Raw genomic sequence first — 21628 nt, 5'->3', positions numbered from 1 at the left:
TAAAACCAACAATTTGCCTCTCTCCACTTCCAGCTCTGAGCTCTTGAGCGAGGAGACCTTTTCCATGTTGCTCTGAGGGTGAGCTAAGGACAGACAACCTTGCAGTCAAACACTTGGCTATGAGCTGACCATGTAAAGCAGAATTCAGTACGAGCACAGCTTGTCAGCAACTGGAAGGACTTCTCGAGCAGAAAAAGGCTCTCAAAAGCGTTCAGAAATGTCCAGATCCCTACAGCCTTGTGTAGCAACACCAAGCAAAGAAATTCCAAAGCGAGGATTTACTACTGGACAAACACAGCCAAGGGACTGGCCCTGGATCTCTTAACAACTCTGAAACTCAAAGCTTCCTTCTCAGATGTTGCTTTCTGTTATGCACAACCCTTAAACAGAGTTTTCAGAAGTACAAGAAGAAACTATTGCAGCTGGCTTTTAAGCAATTGCCCGCCTGGTGAAAATGCCTACAGTGGGATCTGTTTTCTGGAGGTTACTGACTTTAGATATAGCAGTGCTTTTCATCTCCCACTGCTAGTTGTGCTTGCTTCTCTGTGAAAGACTGCCTGAACTTACTTGGCCAACATTTTGCTCCAGTTAGATCTGGAAAAAATGACAGCTGAATAAGCAATGACCTTTCTCAAGGTGAGACCCTCATTGCCCCAGTGCCATTTCCAGTTATGTGACATCTTGAGCAATACAAAATGCATGAATTTATCCTCAGCTGATTCTTATAAAGTAAACAAGCCAGAACATGATGCTGCTGCAAAATTGCTACATCACAGGGGACAGCAAATATCTGAAAACTGAAATAAAATGCAAGGTAAACATGATTTCAATACTTTCTGATATTTTCCTTGCTGGAGACCAAAAGACTTTCTGTATATTTATAAATCAAGAATTCTCTGTTATAGCAGTCCACAGACAAATCAAGAACCTGTGGTATCAAACATTAGCAAGTATAAAAAAGATCCTAGGGCTGGGGAAAAAAAAAAAGCACTAGCACCTTGGAAAAAAATGCTGATTTTTTTTTTTTTTTAGGAATTTCAGGAAAGGCTAAAACTTGAAATTGGCCTGAGCGTTTGGAGTAATGCTTATGGCTACACGCACCTTCCCGCTCTTTCTGGAGAACTGGCTTCTAGCATTTCCATGACTTGGGATCCATTGGTCCTCCTCGCCTCCAAGTCCTTGTTGATTGACCTTGGAAATGTACTTGGAGCCATCTTGGACACCTAAGAAAGGGCCAGATACAGGCACTGAACAGAACTACGAAGTTCTACGCCCTGCCTTGACTCTTTCCTCAGTCCTGCCTCTCTCTGAGCACATTCAGACCCTTCCTGCCTGACAAGACACCTCAGTGTCGAGCTCAGAAGTACATTGAGTAAAAGATGGGAGCAGCATTATTTCCCCACACCCTGCCTCTCCCCGTAGTCGTGGCTCAGAAGAAAGGCATGTCTCTCTACCACACATGCAGCACTTATAACAGAAACCACCCTGTCCAAGGACTCTTCCTGCCTTACCAGTAAGGACTGTGGTTTTCTGCCAGCTTGTATTTTTGGAGGCTGTTTACATATAATGACTGCTCAGATCACTCCAGTTTATTGACATATTTTTTCTGGAGGTCCTCAAACTGGACACTGTTCTTCTGAAACAAAGCTACAAACACCAAGCAGATAGAAACCAACCATCTCTTTTTGCTCCTGTCGAGCAGGTGGGAGCTCACTAGGAGAAATCACCCCTGAGGGCAGACAACATGTAGCCCTAGAACGTCAAGGATATTTTTTGTCCTGTCCAAAAACCAGAGTGAAGCTGGCTAAGCACCACCAGGAATCGTACTCAGAGGTGTGACAAGCTCTGCAGAAAACAGGGCAGCAGGTGGGAGAGAGGGTGTACTTGTGGACACAGAATCCATGGTAACATGGACTGTGGGAAAGGCTTAGTCACTGGCAAATATGCATCTGGGTTTAAGGTTTATGCTACAATTACATTTGCTTACTATTTATTCAGAAATCCTTTTCCATCTTGCGCAATATTGTTTTCTGAGTCCTTTAGCATGCACTGAAGACTCCTTTTTGTATTGAGCCTGCTAGTTTTGGGGTTAAGGTGAACTGGAATGAATCCTATAGTGTTATATACAGAGGGTGTCCTGTAATCAAAAGAAAAAGGCAAAGAGAAAGGAGGTGCCACCTGGAGAAACCTTGAGGTGATTCAGAGTCCAAGTAGGTGCCAGCTAAGATCTCAGGGGACCCTGAGCAAATACCACCACAGTGGCAGGATGGCATTGGGAAGAAAATTGCTGAACTCTAGGAAGGTGTTTCAGACACCTACCTGCAGCCAGCATCCATCCCCCACCTCCAGTCAGCATCCATCCCCCACCTCCAGTCTCCTCTAAAACATCAGCTGCTTTACTAGTTTGGTACTAGCAATGTGGTGAAAGAATTTGTGCCTGATTTGCCAGGTAAAAATGGAACCAGTTTGCAGTGATGCTGTCACACAAGGTCAAAGCCACCTGTGAAATAGTGCAGGCCCCAGGCCAAACATGGAGACAAGTCCATAATAGCATTAGCAGCCAAATTTGGAAAGCCTTTGACTACAGCACTATTATCTAAATTTAGGGTAGCAGGACTGGTTGAATTATTCATTGCAAGCAAACTCTCCGGCAAAGTTTAGCCCTGCTACCTGTTCACAGGTCTGTTTGCAGATGTCTGTTACGCAGAACAGTACGAACTGTTCATGCAAAACACTTTTCAGCCTGGGAGCTGTCTGCCAGTCTGCTACTTCTGTAACTCCCTGCCCCGTGGGTTGTGCCAAGGGTGGTATCCCTGCTCTCTCCAGTACCTGTAAATCCCACCTATGGGCAGAAGAGAAATACAACCCATAGGGAGGAGCAGGATTCTGCCTGTGAAGCACATGGCTAGGTTTCACCACCGTTTTTGCAGATGCTTATGCATATATTTGGTTGTATCCACTTTGCATTCTTTCTTCTTCTCCTCTGTGAGACCATCCTCTTTCTCTGGTGGGGATTTTTTGCCTGTCTGAGGGACCAGACTGATGACAGTGCATAGAGTCCATTGTTAGATGCACTTCTCTTACTGCTGCCCCTCTATTTGCAGCCAGCCCTCTGTTCCTTTCTGCTTCCAACAGTCTGACAGTCACTTCCAATTCTCCTGGCTAAATAATTAAAACAAAGCCCTCCCATGCTTGTGGAAGAGGCTAGTGCTGTGCTACCAGTGTCACATGCACATCCCTTCTAAGGCCTTGCACTACCTTTTCCAGAGGCAGGACTCTGTTACCAGGATCAGTCCCTAGTGCAGAAAAACTGCTTTTTGAGAACAATGATGGATGGAGCTGAAGGAAGCCTGGAAAGACTGGCTGCTCCAAGATTACAGAGGGAAAAATAAATTCCACTAATACTCTTTTTTTTTTTTTCCCTTCAATTTTTTGGGGGCATTCTTTTTGCAGGGGAGGGACAATTCTCTTGGCAATCCCTTCCACCTTTAATCAGCTGTGTCTCAGTGTCTTGCAAGACTGGGTTCACTGCCCAGCGCCCTGGTTTGCTTCACTTGTTTTCACACAGTTGCTCAGAAATTAGCTCTGTCCTGCCCATGCAGGATGTGCCTTTTCAAGTTCCACCAGGAAAGACAATCGTTTCAGTCTTTGTGGTTTGTGCAGACAACCACAGAGGTACTTTGGCAGGCAAAAGTTGCCCTGAGAGGGAGTGACACTTAACCCTGAAAGTACGAAGACCAGGCATCCCAAATGGGATTGAAAAAGAATCTTCAATCTAAGAACCCGAAAAGCTGAAATCTCTTCATCCCAGCTTAGACACTAGCATCAAGCCACTATCAAAAGATAAGCGGCACATTTTCCTCACTTCAGAAAGTGCTTCAGACTCTTCCCAACTTTGAATCAGTTCAAGACTTTCTAAAGGCCAAAGGCTGAGCACCCTGAACTGCAGCTGAGGACTTTGGCAAGTAATTGACTTCCAGATCAGCTCCTCCACCACCCTTGTGCAAAGTGCAAAGTATAGTAGAACACGATCCCAACCTTAGCAATTGAAGAGCAGTTGTCACTATTAATTTTCATTGAAGTGCAGAAACAAAACACCTAAATCTAGATCTAGCTGTCTTCCTCCTGTGCTTTTTGGGAAGGCTAGTGAGTGAGCTGACGAGAGACACATCCCCATTTCCCAAAGCCTTTGATGTCTGGGAGATCATGTCTGGGCCTCGCAATTGCATTCCCTCTCCTGGCTACCTGAAATCCCCGTCTCTCTAGCAAAAGTTCTGTGGAAGCTTGGGTGCTGCACAGCACCAGAAGCACAGTTTCCACCTCACAGCTGAGTCATATAAAGGGGCAGCAAAGCCCAGTGGGACAGTTCATCCTCTGGCAGTACCCGCCTCTTCCTGTTAAGCTGACTGGGCCATGGGATTGCTCCAGGGATGCCATTCCAGTGCCCACACACAGGTATGAGCAGCAGTGCTGCTGGAAATGTCTCAGGCCTCCAGGCTGGCCTCCGGCTGCTGCTTCAGAAGATAGGAGGTCCTGCAGGTCCCACGTGCTTTGTGCAGACAGAGCAGATACCAGAGGGCACCAGACACCTGTGTTTAGGCAGCTAAATCTTTCCCCTAGCAGGCCCTGCAGGTCTAGTTCTTAAAGAGCTTAAGATAGAGGGACTTACGTGTTGTTTGTGCCAAGCTGTTCTTAGATAGGAAGAAATAAAGTGGAATTGGAACAGGACTAGATTGAAAGTTATAACTCTATGGCAAATCCAGCAAGTGACAACAATTTCTAATCAACAGGCATCCTTCTGTCTTCTTGAGAAAACAGCTTTATAGCTGGTCTCCATTTACCATTAAACTCTGCTAAAAATGCATGTTCCATCATACTGCTGTACACTGTATCTGGAAAGACTCACAGACTCCTTGTCCATTTCAAAGCCTGTCATTTTAGGTTGTACCTTTCAGAGTGGATCAACAGAATTTTTTTGTAGTAGGACACTTCAGTCCCCTGCCATCTTTTGAGTTTTCTCCCATGTTGGTAGATTCTGGAAGGATGGCTCCAAGCACAGCCAGATTGCCCACTGTATTGTGTGGGATCTGTACAATCCAATAAGTCATCAGTGCCTTTGCAGCACCTTAAATGGTCCACAGACACGCTGCAAGCTGAGGATTTGTCTGCATATATGCTCCCAAGACCATTTTCATGCTCTCATGAAGCCAAAATAAATCAAACAACATGGATCAGTAGAGGATCCTGGTATAACTATAATCCTAGGATTATCTTGTTCAAGCTCTGTGAATCATTAGGGTATACTCACTGTCTTTTGTCTCTTTATCTCAACAATTAATTGTGCCAATCCCATTTCTTCATTATCCAACCAGCATATTTTTATGCCTTGAGATTTCAGATTTGTCTTGTCAGGGTTTAGGCTGTCCGTTGTTCATCCTGTGTAGGTATTCCTGGAAGTGTTCAAGGCCAGACTGGATGGGTCTTTGAGCACGCTGATCTAGTGGAAAGTGTCCCTGTCCATGGCAGAGGAGCTGAAACTAGATGATCTTTAAGGCCCCTTCCAGACAGTTCCAGGATTCCATGAGCAGTAGGTGTGCTAATTTTGATGACCTGCTACCACATGTGCCATCAGCACCTGCCATTTTCAGGCACCTCTAATTACTTTTTTCTGATGCTTCTAGAATTTTCTTCTCCATTCATGTCAATGTGTCTTCCACTAATCTTTACAACTCCTGGCAGCATAAGAGAGTTGAAGAACAATTGCTGATGTTTTTTGCAGAAGTCACAAACACAGTCCAGAGGGTTTTATGCTGTCAGCTGAAGTGACTGCATGCACTCAGAGCTCTTGGAAGTCTCAGTGCTAGAGCCAGGGCACACTGCAATGCCCCATTGCTCAGGAAGGCATTTGCAGAAGACAACATCCTGCCTGTCCAGAGAGGACATGCAGAGCCAGCTGCTTTGGAGACCAGGAGCTTGTGTGGAATTCCCTCAGGCAAGGGCCTGTCTTCAAGAGCTCAGCCAAAATTACAACAGCAGTGGCACAGCTTCTTCCTCTGGTGGCATCCTACACTAGAATGTTGTCTACTGAAAAGAAACAGTAGAGGGTTTAGGGAAGACAGCAGCTGGGGAGAGAAGGCAGCTGGTTTCCATTTCTAGCACTTTCCTTATTCATTGCATAAACTCGAACAGCAATTTAATTCTATGCCTGGATTTCCTCTTTAGAACAGGGCTAGTAACTTTCCTGTAAGCCACAATCAGTGTCAAAAAGTCACTACACGTGTCCATTTCCTCAAAGCAACCACAGGGCTCAGAGCATGCTTTGGGAGGTTATGTGTCTGACAGAGAGGGGCTGCTTAACTATGGTAAGATGCCATGGTCAGGACCACAGCATAGGGAAGCCGAGGAAGAAAGAGGTAAAACAGAAGGGAAGCTGTATCCCAAACATGCAGAGCACAGCTGGTGCAGGACAGAGTGGAAAGCTTGACTAGAAAAGCAAAAGGGGGACAGAAAGAAGACAGTTGTACTTCAAGGTATGTATGTTATAGATACAACCTGCCAAAAAAACCATAAGCGAACAGAGAAGTGGTTGTCTGCCTGGTTGAATGTTAGCTGGTGTGGGTAGAGGAATGGAGGTCAGCTAGAGGGCATGAAGACAGTTCAGTCCATTTTATGCATGCTCCAAAACTCCAAGATTGGGGGTGGGGGGAGCACTTTAAAGATTACAACTGCATATATGGCTCCAGAGCACAAGGAACTGGCTGAACTGCAGGATGTGCTCAAGGAGATTTTGCACAACTAAAAAAATACTCTGCAGATAGCAGGAGGGACAGATGGAAAGCTCCTCACAGCAATGGCCGTGTGGCTGCAGCCACCAGCTCAGTTTTTAAGATGTGAACACTTTTCGTATCCAGTATGAACATAGTGGGATAAGCTTCCTTTATACCCGGTGGCACACAGCCAAGATCCATGTTCTTCATCTCTTGGACACAAAAACCTGATGATTCCACCTCAGGGTATCTTGCTCGCTGCCACAGCTACCAAGAGAGTTTGTGGCCTCTCGACTCAAAAAAGCAGCTCTACAGTCTTGAGCATGACTATCTTGGTTCAAGACAGAAGTTCCATCCAGTATGACACATCTGCTACAATGTCTATGGAAATGTTTCGCGCACAGACTAACTGAGCCAAGCACAGAGGGGTTCATTCACTCTCTGCCAAACATGTCACTAAACAAAAACTCCTGTGTCTATGTCAGTCAGTAGCCACCAAGGTGGGGCAGGTCTCTTGGCTGAAGAACAGCATGGCAGCATTTCTTTTTTCTGCCTGAAAGGGAGCTAAATCATAGGCTTTTACAATGATTATGCTTTCATAGTGAAAGACCAATGTCTGGGGATCATTCGTTTTGGAAGCCTTGACCCAACACTTGCAGGCACATCACCATCTCCCAAACTGGAGTGGAAGAAAATGTCCTCCTGCTATGTTAAAGTCATATGTAGACCTCTTCATCTTCCCACTCCCTCAAATACAAAATTTTAAAGACTTTTATAAGTTTAAAAATGCTATTTTCCTCTTTCAAGGCCAGCACAAAGTTTTCCATGCTTAAAAACTAATGACAATCTATCAGAAAAATCAAAGGCATTTGAACAGGTTTATTTGCAGAATCTAGAAAAGCGTCACGCTATCTCCTCCACAAGATGCTACGTGGAATCCAATGCAGCTCTAGTGTGGAAACAAATTCCAATCAGGCATCACATATCTAATTTAATTGTCATTTAGTTTCAAAATGACCCTGTCCTTCCCATGACTTTTGATCTCTAATGGTGGCAGCACCTCCAGGGATGTGCATGTGATAGCCTGCGTGAATGAAAGCACCATTAAACCATGAGAATTTGCCACGAGCTGTTTGCTATGGCATGTGAAGGAAGCCAGTAGATCCTCCATTTACTTATACTGTTTTCCCTACTGTTGGTGTCTGCTAAATGGCTGCAGCAGCATTCAGGAGCCCCAACACTGCACTCCACAACACTGCACTCCACTCTGCAGCAGTCGCTGATCTGATAAGGTCTCTGTAAGACCCGTTCATAACAGCGAGGCCAGCAGTGCAGACAGGATTACAGCAGAGAGTACAGCTGCTTCCAGACACGGCTTGTTAGAAAATCAGTACAGGCAGGGTCAGAGAAAGACCATTTCATGCATGCAAAACAAGCAAGAACAGGGAGTGAACCAGCAAATTTCGGGGAAGCCAGCCCCCAAAAACAGCAACTGTGAAGTTTTTGAGAAGGGTCCAAAGAAGAAACATGTTCACATGACTCTGCAGTTTAACAAGGGGAAAACCAAAGCGTCAGCATAGCTGAAGAAAATGGCTCCCAGAGATCTGCAGCACAAGAACAGATAGGCTTTGCAGGCACCATCACAATTCCCCCCGATGCAGGAAGCCTGATTTCTGTTTCAGCTGTCCCCCTCCCAGGCTGCTCAGCTCAAATAAATGCTCCTTATCTTCAGGTCTGCTGAGTTTACTGAAGTCTGCTGAGAGTGGTGTGACCCAGATTGTGCTCAAATACAGCCAAGCTCAGCACAGTAGCAGTCAGTCACGCTCTCTGGACATGGTGCTTGGCATCCCAAAGAGCCTGTTGTCAAAGTTCAGCTGTATCAAACAGCCTGTATGGGAAGGTAATATCTGGCCTAGACTGCCTAGATCAACTAGTAAAATGTCACTTCTCCCTTCTTTTTAGTCCTCTGTCATCTTAGTCCCCATATGAACGAATGGAAATGAATCACAAACATGGGAGTGTTTTCAAGTGAGCAAAGGAGGGCACACCAAGTCTCACAGCTGGCTGCTACACCTGCCTCTAAATTACATATAATGCGCTTTCATGCTGCACAGAGCGTAAGTATTCAACTACTTATCAATTCAAGCTAGGAATTAATATGAAAGAAATTTTACTCAGCATGAGATTCTCTGAGAAGGTGTCTCATTCTTCACAGCCCAGGTCCTGCATGCCACTCCAAACCTGAACACAACCACAATGAAGCAATTCCTGCTTATTGGGACATCTCTGGCTCATAGAGATCCATCTGGCTACATGTGCTCTTTAAAATTTAACACTGCTGAAACAGGGTACATAAACAGGGCACATAAACAAAGAAGGTCAGAATCATCTGCAAGTAATTTACCAATGCAAGACCACTACTACCATTCACTGCAAGCAGCAAAACCTTATAATTAGCACTAATTTAGCCAGGAAAGTAGACAAAACCCCCGCCACAATATATCTGCAAGGAACATCACAAGATTTACAATTAAGATGTACAGTGATGACCACACCAAGGTAAGATCACAGGAGCAGGACGTGGTGTTACCCATGGGCACTTCTGAACTGAGTGACCACAGAGGAGACAGATGCCTGAGCCATAGAATCACATCCCTAATCAGAACACACCTGGAGTCACCTTTGCCATAAAGAGATGTTCAAGGCTCTTGTCATTCAATGGAAAAAGACTTTTTTCCATATGGGGCCACTTTAGTACAAAGCAGTCACAATCCTTTAGTTTAAAGAGCACATCCCTTAAGCTGCTTCAGGTTTTCCTCCCAACTAAGTCCCCCAAATTAAAAAGGGTAAAAGCCAGTCAGCACTGGAGGCTGTGAGTGTGAAAGGACTGAACTAGAAGGAACCCAAGAGAGAAGCAACTGCTCAACTGCCAAAGCCGTGTCAGCAGCCCATACTTGCAGATCAGCACCCCACTTCATGTTGGAGGAAGGTGTAGTAGAACAAAGCGTTAGCCTGCTCCCAAGCACGGCCCTTCAGCTGAGGCCGCAGCTCGGTACGAGGCACAGCAGAAGTGTGCGCTGACCACACCCGGCTACCTCAGCTACCTCCACCTGGGGAGTCCTCCTGGTGAGCTGGCACTGCCACCCCGGGGGGCTGCCAAACACAAAGGCCTTGAAAGGAGGCTGGAATGGTCTTGGTTGCAGCAGAATGATGTTCAATACATTTAAGCCATTTCAAAAGCCTGCAGTCAGTAACTGGGTCTCCTCTATCCTCCACACTAAGACTCCCAATTTCTTTATAAAGGGCCCATCTGTTATTAGAAAGAACATACACAGATCTTACGTGGCAGAAACTTCTCTCCAGAAGAGACAAACTTTCGTTAGTGGAAGAAAAAGGGAAAAGGAGGAATTAAAAAAAGCCATGGGAAGCGTAGGGTGAGAGAAATGAGTGAAAAAACACTGCTTTCTCAAGGTCACCGAAGAGCAGTCAAGGCCTGCAGTGAAATGCTGAGAGCTATCCAAGGGCATGAGAACATAAGGTGAAGTGGGGTTTTTACTTATTTCCACTGCTAACAGCATCCTCCTCATTGTAATGGTAATTTCCAACAAAATATGGAAACAACTACATTGTTAGACCAAATTATTAAATTACCTTATTATCGGACAAGCAGTTTCTGTGGACAGCTGACCTGCTGGCAGTGGCCCCTGTAGCCACACCTCACAAGGAGTTAGTGGGAGGCTATGAACTCATGTACCTCTCTTTCCCATTTGCTCAGGGATTTGCTCACTGAGACAGAGAGGCTATTGCTCTAACCTGTCTGAGTAACCTTTTTTCCTAACATAACCCCAAGATTCCGTCAATCCCTCTCACATTCATATAAATGTGTATTAAGAAATCTGCTTGAAAGCACTTGTGTTGAAATTAGTCTGTAATCCCTTTGTTTAAAGTTGCTACTGTTCCACAAATGCTGTCTGCAGTAATAGTAGAATTGCTCAAGTACAACTCCCAAAATGTGAAATAAAAAGCAACAACAGAACAAAGACTCTAATTTGATCAAGAAGGCAATCAATGTCTCCATGCTTTCATAAAAAAGAGACTGGATTGTTTTTTACATAGTTGTCATTTTTTCCAGCATGGGAAGACTCCTCTAATAAATTAAAATATTCATTACAGCAGGTGCACTCAGCAAGCTTCTTTGGATGAATAAATGAGATCAACCTGAAAAAACACTGACTGAACATGAGCATCACTAGTAAAATCACCAAACCATTTTTTTTTTTCAAGTACCTCCTTCCCCTGTGACATGAAGTATCCAGGGAAATTTATCTCATTACTGAATGTTGTGAGCTAGTCACATGCATGGGATTCCAGCCACCCAGCTATGGCAATGTTGCTGGTCCACTAGAGAAGACAAATCATGAGCTGAGCTGATGCAAAGGACCCTCAAAACTGCTGAAATCATCTCACGCTTCACAGACCAAATTCAGTACCTGACATGTTTAAAAATATGAAATTATTTTAATAAGTTTGCTTACATTTCAAACAAACCAGCAAACATTGTTAAAATTCATTTCATCTCAAAATTACAGAATCAAATATTCTGTGAAAATACAGCTTACAGTTTGACATTAATCCAACAGATAAATTAGTATCTGTAATGATTCTACTGATTTCTGCAGCTCACTAATAAAAAACCACCCAACCTACTTCAGCAGTAAACAGAAAACAATTATTATTTAACCCTTATCTTAAAATATCTTTTTGAAGTCACTTAGCAAAAATAAACAACTCTGTACTTAAAATAAATGATGTTCAATTACAACAGCTCTTATGCAACCTATAGTATAAGCTGTAACAAATAAGTTTCTCATTTGACTGTGAGTCTGGTTCCAGACCTGTAAATAAAGACTAGTGATAAAGTCTCTGGCTGCCACCGTGCCCAGGGGAGATCTGCTGAACTAGACTCAATTTCATCACAGAAACTTGCACAACAGTAACTCAGACACAAAAGAAGTAAATTACCATGGTACTTCAGAAAAAGAGGATATACTGCTACAGTGAATAGCACATAAGAATTTGTACAAAATATGAGCTGATAGATAAATGGTATTTTAGGAGGAAGCAAATCAGAGATTTGTATTTTACCTTGTGAAAATCCATCAAGTATGGCTACAAAATGAGAAACAACTGTTAAATTCAACAAAACACTACACTAGAACAACTATCTGCTCTCAGGGGGCAAAAAACCCAAAAAAACAAAACCAAAAATCATCATTCTGAAGCAGTTAGGACTGTCCAAATCTGTGACTCAAGAAAGAAATCATATGAAGCAACAGAGAACTAAGACTTCTCCCTCCTGCATGAATTTAAAATGGAAGTTTTCACAGTTCCATTGATGTGGTTTAACAGTCAGGAGAGCAAAGCAGGGCTAGGAGGAGTTTGATTAATCAAACAGTCAGTGTTCTTAACAAAGTTTATAAATTGGTGTCTTGTGTCCTAATTAATTGTGTCCTGAATGTAGGTGGCAAAAAAGGAAAATTGTAATACAGGGATAGCATTTTTTTTTTTAATTTAAAACTAAGAGCAACCAAAATACATTATTCCACTTTTCAGAACAAGCCCTTCTAATGCAAAGTTGATCACATTAATGGTGCATTTTTTAACAGCCCATGGAGACAAAGCAAATTAATACTTGGGCCTCCATTGAATATCCTCTTATCTGAGGCCTGGGGAGAAGGCGGAAGTTGCTAGTAATTAGCTGTGGCCTTTAGTAATAAAATTATATTAATCTTCCAATGTTAGATTTTGTAATAAAGGCATAGCTTCATGGAAGATACCAAAAATAGCTGAACACATCTTTAGGCATGAATGAGAAGCTTCCTGTTTTAAGTAATAATCACAGAGCATGAAATTTTGACAACCTGGCATGTTTTGAACTTACTTTTAGTTCACTCATTTTTAAGACCATGGCTGATGGTGTCTAAAACCGATGTTAAATGAAGGGCAGCTATGCAGGAATAGGAGAGGGGATCCTTACAGTGAAAATCTGTAAGAGGGTTCTCTTTTGAAACACAGGTTAGAAAAATACCATTATACTACATTAATGAAATTTTTATTCAACACCCAGCTCTTCCATTTGATGGAGAAGCAGACAACATCCCTTAAAGAACCCCAACCAAAAGAGTACTCCTCTACTGCTTTAGAACTGATGAATGCCCTCCCATTTTTCCTAGACTTTGTAAAAAACAAAAAAATTGGTAGGAACCCTTAGCAGAGTGCCTCATCAGGAAGGGCCAGCCCAACCACTGTTCTTTCAGTTCTTCCAGGAATGGCTTATTTGTGTGCAATGAATAAGCAGATGTTAGATATCACTGAGTACATCACAGTGAACAAATAGTGCCCACAGGCTGGGGTGGAACGGCAGCACACAGGCCCAATCCCTCTTAGCAGGTGTTCAAATTACACCTTCTTAAAAGCTTAACACTTTGTCTGGATTCCAGATATCAACCTCACTGCTAGCAAAGCTGGAAACAACAGAACTCATCTGTACAAGAAGAAATTGCTGTAATAGGCTTCAAAGAACAAACAGCTTCCACGCTCCTCTTTATTTCAACAGAGATGATTAGTTAAGGTGCTTTAGGGTTCTGCAGGGCAGACAGGCTGGCAGAGGTGGCCATTTAACAAGCTCTGGAGTCTTTGGCGGGTATCTGAGGGCGGCTCTCGCGGCAGAACCCTGAACTGCTAGTTTCTGTAGCGGGGCATCTGTGGAGCAGGGGCTCCCTCTAAGGGGACTGAGGAGGAGACTGTCATCAGCTGTCCACCGTGAATTCTCTCATTCACCCGCAGGTCACAGCCATCCTGCAGCATCCTTATAGCTATCCTTGCAATGTTTTTAGAGTCATCAAGTCCACTGTGAGGTCTCCCATCATAATTCATGCCCAGATTTTCAAGCATGATTGTCAGCTTGGTCTGGTTCCGAGGAACCTGATGGAGAAAGTGAGTAACATTCAGGGGTTAGGTTCAGTACCAAGTCTTTTAAATCCAACACAGGGCAGTAGAAATACATGCAGATTTTAAACCTACTTAAGTCACATTTTGCTTTCATGTTGCCTTCTGTCAGATCACTAACCATTAAACTTCAAAGCACCTTGGTGAGACAGACACTCATTTTTACAGAGGAGACATAGTCAACAGGAGTTTGTCTAGACCTGGGATCATGTCAAGGGCCTGTTACCAGCACCAGCTCAAGATACACTTGTGCTGGCAAGGGTGGAAGCCATGGCCTAGATAAGCTTAACCATCTTTTTAAAAAGCAAATTATCGTCCACGCTGGCATTACCGAGGGAATCTGAGTTTGGTTTTCCTTTTAAATTCTAAGTGATTAAAGAAGCACCAGGCTCCTGATTCTCACTGACATCAAGCTCCTGAATGCCTTCAATCGTCACAGGATCTGATCAGCAAATTTTTTGATCGGTATAATTTGCCCAGCCCAAATTAAAGCTCTTCCCATACTAAATGTCAATCTCTCCTTTATCTAGAGGTTACATTTAGTATGAAAAAGCCCTTCAAAATAAGACCATTAGCTAGGCTGAAATCACTTTCAAAAAAAGTATTTTAGTGTAGGCTGATTGGGAATTTGCTAGAATCTCCAATAACTCCAATTTTATGGTAGTCTGACAGAAAGCAGCAATAAGGCCCAGCACTGAAGTCGGTATTTCTTTTCTGTTGACAATTTGATTCGACTGTAGATACATCCTCACCTTTCTCCGTCCCCATTACAATGTCAACAGTGAAGATTATAGGAGGACAGTGGTACAAATTAGTTTTGCAGTGTATTGCATGAAAACAGAAAAAAATAATTGAAAGAATCAAGACAGTCTTTTCAGCTGAACTACTTCAAGATAAACTCTATCTAAGAGGACCGGTATAACAGTTTTAGACAATCCTTTTAAGAAGCACAACCCGACTCTTAAAAACAAGATTAAAATCAAATTGCAGTAGATTATATGATCTTCAATTAGTGACGTGAGATCTGCACATGAAACACATTTGAAAATCAGGTACCAGGCGACTTAAGTACTATAATTTTATACTACACAAGTAGAGATGACAAGCCCAACAGGACATTCTAGACTTTTAAACCAAATTTTCCCATAAGAGAAACAGCAATTTGTACAAACCTTGTAGAAGTTCCCGTATGATTTGCGAATATTGATCCACTTTTTGGCAAAAGAAGGGTATTTGATACGGCTAATACGGCACTGGATGTTCAAAAATTTACTCATATCCCAAGATCTTAGAAAATCAGGAGAGAAAAACATTAGTCACATATAATACTGTGTTCTACATATTGCACAGTTGTAGAACTAAAAGCTGTCTTGTCTCTGGTGATCAGTAGAAGGAAAACAGGAAAAAAGGAAGGAAAAGCTCATTTGCTACAGTCACGGTAAAGAATTTTTTGATATGAATTTGTTAATCATGGGGAAAAAAATAATGACAGGAGCAAGACTTTCACCAGGATGGTTTCAGGTAGGTCTACAATGATTAAGACAAAAAATAGCACACCAACTGCACTACCTACCACATCAACACTGAAAACTGCCAATAAATTAGATGCTTACACAGCCCTTGGGGAAGCAAGTGACACCTTGAATCTTCCTGATTATTTGGGTATGCATTTATTTCTCTACTCCAGGTAGACTATTGAAACTAGACTGCTCCTAGTTTTATGAGAAACCAGATCTCTATGAAAATATGAAGAAATTATAATCCTATTTATTTAGCAGCTTGCCTTCCTGAAGGGAACCACCCCAACAAGTTTGTAAGCTGCAAGCTAAAGTAAAGCTTTTTTACCCCCTTCTCTTCTAGCTGTCTATGCAATCTCACCTATACAAGAGAGATTTCGATGCACCTATTTTCCTTAAGGAATTTCACTGAGGGGATTCCTCTGGAGGGGAATTCCAGAGACATTTAGGCCCAGTAATATAACCAGTCTTGCAACAGCTTTGCTTCAGCATTTTCTTTTTTAAATTCACTGTTGCTTGCAAAGATAGCAGTGTAATTACAGGTCAAAAATTAAAAATTGCAGAGTGTTATTTTCAGGTATTATGTGCTAGATATAAAGGGAGAATGACAGCAACAGCGAAGTACAAAGCCTTCAGCGTCACTCTGTTGCACATAGATCACTAGGAAAGAAAGGGCGCCATCTGATGGATTTAAACTTCATTTCGAATAGTTCAGTTCAGCGTTACCAACGTCACCAAAAGCTCCAATTAAAATGAAAGCATCAAAATGGCACTGTCCTGATCCACCTTTAGCAATGCTCTCACAAATATTAAACATGGTTTTGCAGTTTTAGATTGTGCTGAAGGCTGCATAAGGACATACCCATCGGTCAACATGGAATAGCTGTACTTTGTTCCCAGTTCTCGTTGTCTCATCCACTCTACGACATTCTGCAGAACTTGAGGAAAAATATCAGCTTTATCAACAATGTCCTTAGAGAACAAAACAAAACAAAAATCAACAAAGTAAGAAACATTTTTTTCAGAAAAAAACCCCCCTCACCATTAAGTGTATAAACTATGTTGGCATATGGGCAATTTAAAAATCGGCATCATCAAAATCTTTACAAAATCAGATTACACATTAACAGATGACTGTACAGGTTTTTCTAAACTGAAAAAATAGCACCACAAAAGCACCGCTACAAGAGCCAACCTCCTAATAGCTTCTGTAAAGGTACCAAGGTTAGTCAGCAGTTGAACTTGGATTAAAACCTTTGAGGTTGTTTCCCAGGTTCCTTCTTAAGTCACTTAATCACAAGCCATTGCCATTCTAAGACTGTAAACTCTTCAGATAAAAATCTCAGGAGAGGAACTGATGCAATTCAAAAGGTGCTTTGCCCTACTTTTAAGATTAAATTTCTCCAAACAAATTAAAATGAGAATACTTTTCCCCACAAAATGACCAATGTAGTGAAATCAGATCTGTGTTAAGTGGGAGAGGGAAAAAGCAAGGATTAAGAGAATAGACCTTACAGAAAAATAACCATGAAAGACTGCCATTTAAGGCTACCAGTCTGAAAACATCAACACCACATCCCTTTTTTGTCCTATTTCTTCCTGAAGAAACAAAAGTGCAAATTACCTGCGTTATTCCTGTCAGACTGATGCAGAAGTCTGAAAGCTTGGGATTAATCTCTGGCTTCACATATTGCTGAAAGGTATCCTCCTGTAACAGGAGAATCAATCACTCAGCTGCAGCACACTATGCAGGCCACAAGGCAACTTCTCTGGCTCGCCTGCAGCCCAAAGACAACAGCAGCTACTTGTCCTGCTGCAGGCAAAAAGGAATGTGCACCTCCTGAGCCAGTATGAGCCTCCTGAGTGGCCATCATCAGATTCCTAACGGGACAGACAGCTTTCCAACCAGAACACGGCCTTCCTCTCAGCCAGTAGGCACCAAAGAGTGGGATTTAAGAGGGAAAGAGGACAGAAATAGAGGAAAAATGCAAAAATATTTTTTGCAGAAATGCAAAAAATAGAGGATTTGGGAAGAGAAGAGTGAGAGTACGGAAAAAAGAAGTGAGAGGCACAAGCAAAGCCTTTTGTTTTTCAGATGGTATCTCTAAAGGTTCACCTGCAATTCAAGGAAAGCAACCAGCCTCAGAAGCTTCAGGCAAGTCCTGCACCTCTGGATGCCAGCCAGGCAGAGACAAACAAAATCTCACTCTGGGAAGCTGAGCAATACCAGAGTAAAGACCGAAGGTGAGTTTCATGGAAAAAAGCAAGCCCGAAATCCCTGCTGTTATACAAAACCTTTTGGACAGACAAAATAAACCACTCAAAGATCAATAAAAACAACCGCGGTAATCTGCACAGTCTTTTTTCTGCAGTCATACATGCAGCTGTATTTTATTGCAGCATCACAATGCTTACTGGAAATCCTCTTCCCATTAAGAGTTCTTCATAAATGAACCATTAGTCAGAGGTGTGTGGACATCCTCTGTCTCACTGGGTCACTCAATTTCAGTTAAACAGCACATAGTTTATCCTAAAAGAAAGCTGTACTGGAACAGAGCACTTGAGGCTACCAAACGCCTGCTAAGTATGTTTAAAATCACGTTACACAGCTGTCAGTCTGTTGGGTACAATGTGGAAACAGCTGAGCCTGACAAGAAGTGGAGTTCACTCAACCTTCCTTTCTAGAGCTCTGCATTAGTGTCTTCTAGATTGCTTCACACAGGACCACAGAAATTGATCATTTTTGACTATGATGAATCCCTTGAGCCTAGAAATAGAATTGAGGGCCTTAAAGCAGGGAAAGAAAGGGCAGGTGGGAAGATACATGAACAACTGAGAAACTCGTATCAATAGAGGGAGTCAACATCAGGGAAATTATCTACTTGGATGATCATTTGGAAAATGCTTTCAGAAGAGAAAGGGGTTTTTTGTACCTAAGAGACACAGAGGATAAGCCCTTATGAAAAAAAAAAAAAGCTATTTTTAATGAAAATCAACATCTACTTAAAAACTAATCTAGACTTTCTGGTGCAAACGAGTCACTTCAGAGAACAGCATACCAACACAGCCATTAGATCACTTACTATTTCCAGGGTACGCGTGTTTACCAAGACAACAGGAAATTCAATTATTTCATGGACAAATTCAGGCGGGTTTCCTTCTTCACATGTTGCTTCAAAGTCAACAACACAGATGTAGTCATAGCAGCTGTCTCCACTAATGTGTTCCTTCTGCATCAGCTTCTGTTTCTTGTAATAGTTTTTTAATCTCTTTTTCAGCACGTCTTTCACTCCTCTAAAGAAAAAGGGAAAGCGACAAAGATCGCACTCTTGTTTAATTATTTCCTTGTTGTAAAACCGAAGCTATATTTAACATTTGGAAGTTCAACGCTTGTTAACCTCATTTTGAACACCAGCACTTGTGAAGCCTGAATTCCACTTCATCATAAAGGAGCATTATCCCCATTATCTACACTACATTATATCCCATTTTCTGGGATAATGCAGAGGCTGTGAGACCCCCCAACAGTGCAATAACAGGGACAGGCTGGGAAGCATGGCACAGAGACACTCTGCAGTCACCTCTACTTCAGCAAGACTCCAAATGTATCCAAAACCTTTCCAATGCTCAAGTCTTTGGAGATTACTCCTGGCTCACCTCTGGCCCTGGAAGAAGTACTGCTTCACCTGTATTCCTCCGTGCCCTCTATCTGAAGTGATTCATGCCTGAGGCCTTTCTGCATTAGTAGTATAGATAACGTAGAATCCATCTTAACATCCACATTTTACATCTTTCTCAATTTAAATTTAAAATTGAGCTTGAATAACTCAAGTAAAATAAAGTATTTTGAGATTTCAGTCGTCAAAAAACCTCCTGGTCAAGATCCTGCTTTTCAGGAGCTTTGTGGCTATAAAAAAATTCATATGGCAAGAGATTAAAGTTACTTATTGTGTCCTTTTAATATAAACCTTTTAATATATGAATGCAAATGCCAGAACTGCCATGTACCAAACCAGAGCTGAATAAATGAGGATAATTTACCCTTCCAAGGAAGTTATTTTCAAAGTTATCCATTGCAAATGAAATCACAGAAGCTGTAAGAGATGAGTGTAGCAAGTGATATTATCAGAGAAGCAGCCCACTGATCCACAGAGAAGAACTGAAATCAACTAATAAACAAGCATTTGAGAACATCAGCTGCTTCTGCAGAGGTAACTCTTCCTCACTCTGCTTTATCGATCAAGTTTAAGTCAAGGACCAGTTCATTAAAAGGTGAGACAGTATGGGAGCTGCTGGAGGGGGAAATTACCTCCTTCTTCACCAAACTTATAAAAAGTTGAAAATAGGAAACTATTTGACTATCACAATAACCTCAAAAGAAAGGATGGTGTGTGGTAATCTGCTCAATTCTCTACAATAGAACTGATGCACTATTTTTTTACAGAAAGGATGTATTCTGACTTGGCTTGAATATATTCACAAAAGAAGCCTAGCTTGGGTAAAAGAGAAATTTTAAGCTTTCAGCTGCAATTAAAAAATGCATATAGAAAACTAATAACTTAAGAGAAGGCCACAAACACATCATACACTATTTGAATTCTGCTTTCAATTTTTAAATCAGAGCAACTGCTAAACAGCTATAAAAATCTAATGTGTTTTACCAAAAAACTTCTCAAGTAATGCTATTTTTTTTTTCCTCATGAGGCGCTAAATTAATTTAACCAACCAACTCCCCACCACTACTTCCTCACTCCTGCTGCTTACAGAAACAACACACTTCTATTTTTCTCAACTGACCTTCTTCACAATATCTCAACTTTTCCTGGCCACAGAATTATTAAGAGCCTTGCAGGTCATTTCCATTACAACACGAACTACACTATACTCCCTCGCCTCTGCCTCAGTGAGCACAAATCCAACTTATAATACATTATTTTTTTCACATTTTTCTAGCACTTGTATTCAGAGTAGCAAACTCTCCATCTAAATGTACCTGTCCTCTGCATTGACTAAATCCTGAGCCCCATCACCAGAGTTTGTAGCAAGTATCAGATCTGTACTGACAGAGTCAATAAAAATATAGATGTTCAGAAGCAAGCTGCTATATGATGAAGGTCAGCAGCACTACCTGAGAACCACTGCAATTCTTCTTTCCCCCTTGACCAAAAAGTGATGAGAAGTACCTCAGAGTTATGTATTCTTTCATTTCTTTGGGTTGCCAGTTGAGGCAGAACACGTTAAGCAGTATGCATTAATCCTACAACAAAAGCTGCAACACTATTGCACATAAAACAATCGGTGTCTGGTGTCATGTCTGCTTTTCACTTTGTGCTGATGATTAAAATAATCATCCCTCATGACTCTACTGCTTTCAAGGATAAATTAACATGTTTACAAATAACCTGGTTTCAAGCTTGAACTCTGCGAGTTTACTTCTGAGCTCTTCTCTGGTCATTCTGTTGATATAACCATTGGTTATAGCAATTTCTTTGTAAATCGGATCACTGAAGTCACTTGAGCTGGCAGCTGAGGTTTTGCCATTAGTTTCTTGATCATTGATCCTACAGTGCTGCCTACCCTAGAAGAAAGAGAAACCAGGAAGTCATTTAAAAAGTCAAAACAAGACGTTTGAGCATTTCACAGTTCCTTCTGGCGCAGTAAAGCATCAGTGTTACACTTGTGATCAAACTGAGCGAACTAGCTTATAGACAGGTGACAGAATCAATAATGAAGCCTGCTCTGAAACACCGTTTTCCTAAACAGAAACAAACAGAATAAAGGGACACTAATGCAGTGTCTGGAGCCACGTCCAACAGCAGCTCTTGAGACAAAACTTGAATAGGCATCCTAATCTCAACAGAAAGAGTTCTTTGGTGCAAACGGGCAAAGCCCTCACGAGCAGCGAATTGACCAGAATCCGCACTGACTGGGACACGCGGGCCGCGGCCGCATACGTGCAAGATAAACAAAGCAATAAACCAAGAGGAAAAACTACGGGCACTTGGACTCCCGACCGCTGCTCGCGGCCTTCCTGGGGCGCGCACACGGCGCCGCCTCGGGCGGGCGAACCGCGGGCCGGGCAAGGCAGGGCCGGGCCGGGCCGGGCCGGGAGGGCCGAGGCGGGCGGGCGGGCAGCCGGGCCGCGCTGCGGGAGCGGGAGCGGGGCCGCAGCCTCGGGCCAGCGCCGCCGGCCAGCCCCGCGCACTCACCGGCGGGCAGGCTGCGGGGGCAGCCGCCGCCTCGTCCCGGGCGGCCTGCGGGCGGTTCTCTTTCTGCTCCTCCATGGCGGCGGCGGCGGGAACCGCGGCGGGGACGGCGGCCCGTCGGGGGCGGGAG

At 42.8% G+C, this 21628-nt stretch overlaps 1 protein-coding gene across 2 annotated transcripts; it reads right to left on the bottom strand.

Moving 5' to 3' along the window:
- Window positions 1-13326: 13326 nt before the first annotated feature.
- Window positions 13327-21609, bottom strand: ERI1 (exoribonuclease 1). 2 transcript variants are annotated; one of them, XM_040063761.1, is made up of 7 exons: window positions 21502-21609; window positions 20695-20870; window positions 18376-18586; window positions 16917-17000; window positions 16155-16264; window positions 14948-15062; window positions 13327-13751 (listed from the first exon to the last, which is right to left on the bottom strand). In XM_040063761.1, exons 1-7 carry the CDS (start codon window positions 21574-21576, stop codon window positions 13509-13511), a joined length of 1014 nt encoding a protein of 337 aa, XP_039919695.1. In that variant the 5' UTR covers window positions 21577-21609; the 3' UTR covers window positions 13327-13508. The 2 variants fall into 2 exon arrangements, with proteins under 2 accessions (XP_039919695.1, XP_039919696.1); XM_040063762.2 differs by having other exon boundaries at window positions 20695-20865; window positions 21502-21583.
- Between the last annotated feature and the right edge of the window lie 19 nt (window positions 21610-21628).

Source organism: Hirundo rustica, chromosome 5 (assembly GCF_015227805.2).
Source record: "Hirundo rustica isolate bHirRus1 chromosome 5, bHirRus1.pri.v3, whole genome shotgun sequence".
NCBI lineage: Eukaryota > Metazoa > Chordata > Aves > Passeriformes > Hirundinidae > Hirundo > Hirundo rustica.
The sequence above is the reverse complement of the archived record's forward strand: the minus strand, read 5'-3'. Positions and strand labels throughout refer to the sequence as shown.

What these genes read in the sequence shown, in the direction of transcription:
- ERI1 (XM_040063761.1), bottom strand. Translation starts at nt 21,576, where the DNA reads ATGGAGGAGCAGAAAGAGAACCGCCCGCAGGCCGCCCGGGACGAGGCG. An exon ending in GTCTGACAGGAATAACGCAG is followed by an intron (nt 16,265 to 16,916) that starts GTAATTTGCACT and finishes TTGTTCTCTAAG; the next exon opens with GACATTGTTGATAAAGCTGA. An exon ending in TATTCCATGTTGACCGATGG is followed by an intron (nt 15,063 to 16,154) that starts GTATGTCCTTAT and finishes TGATTTTCTAAG; the next exon opens with ATCTTGGGATATGAGTAAAT.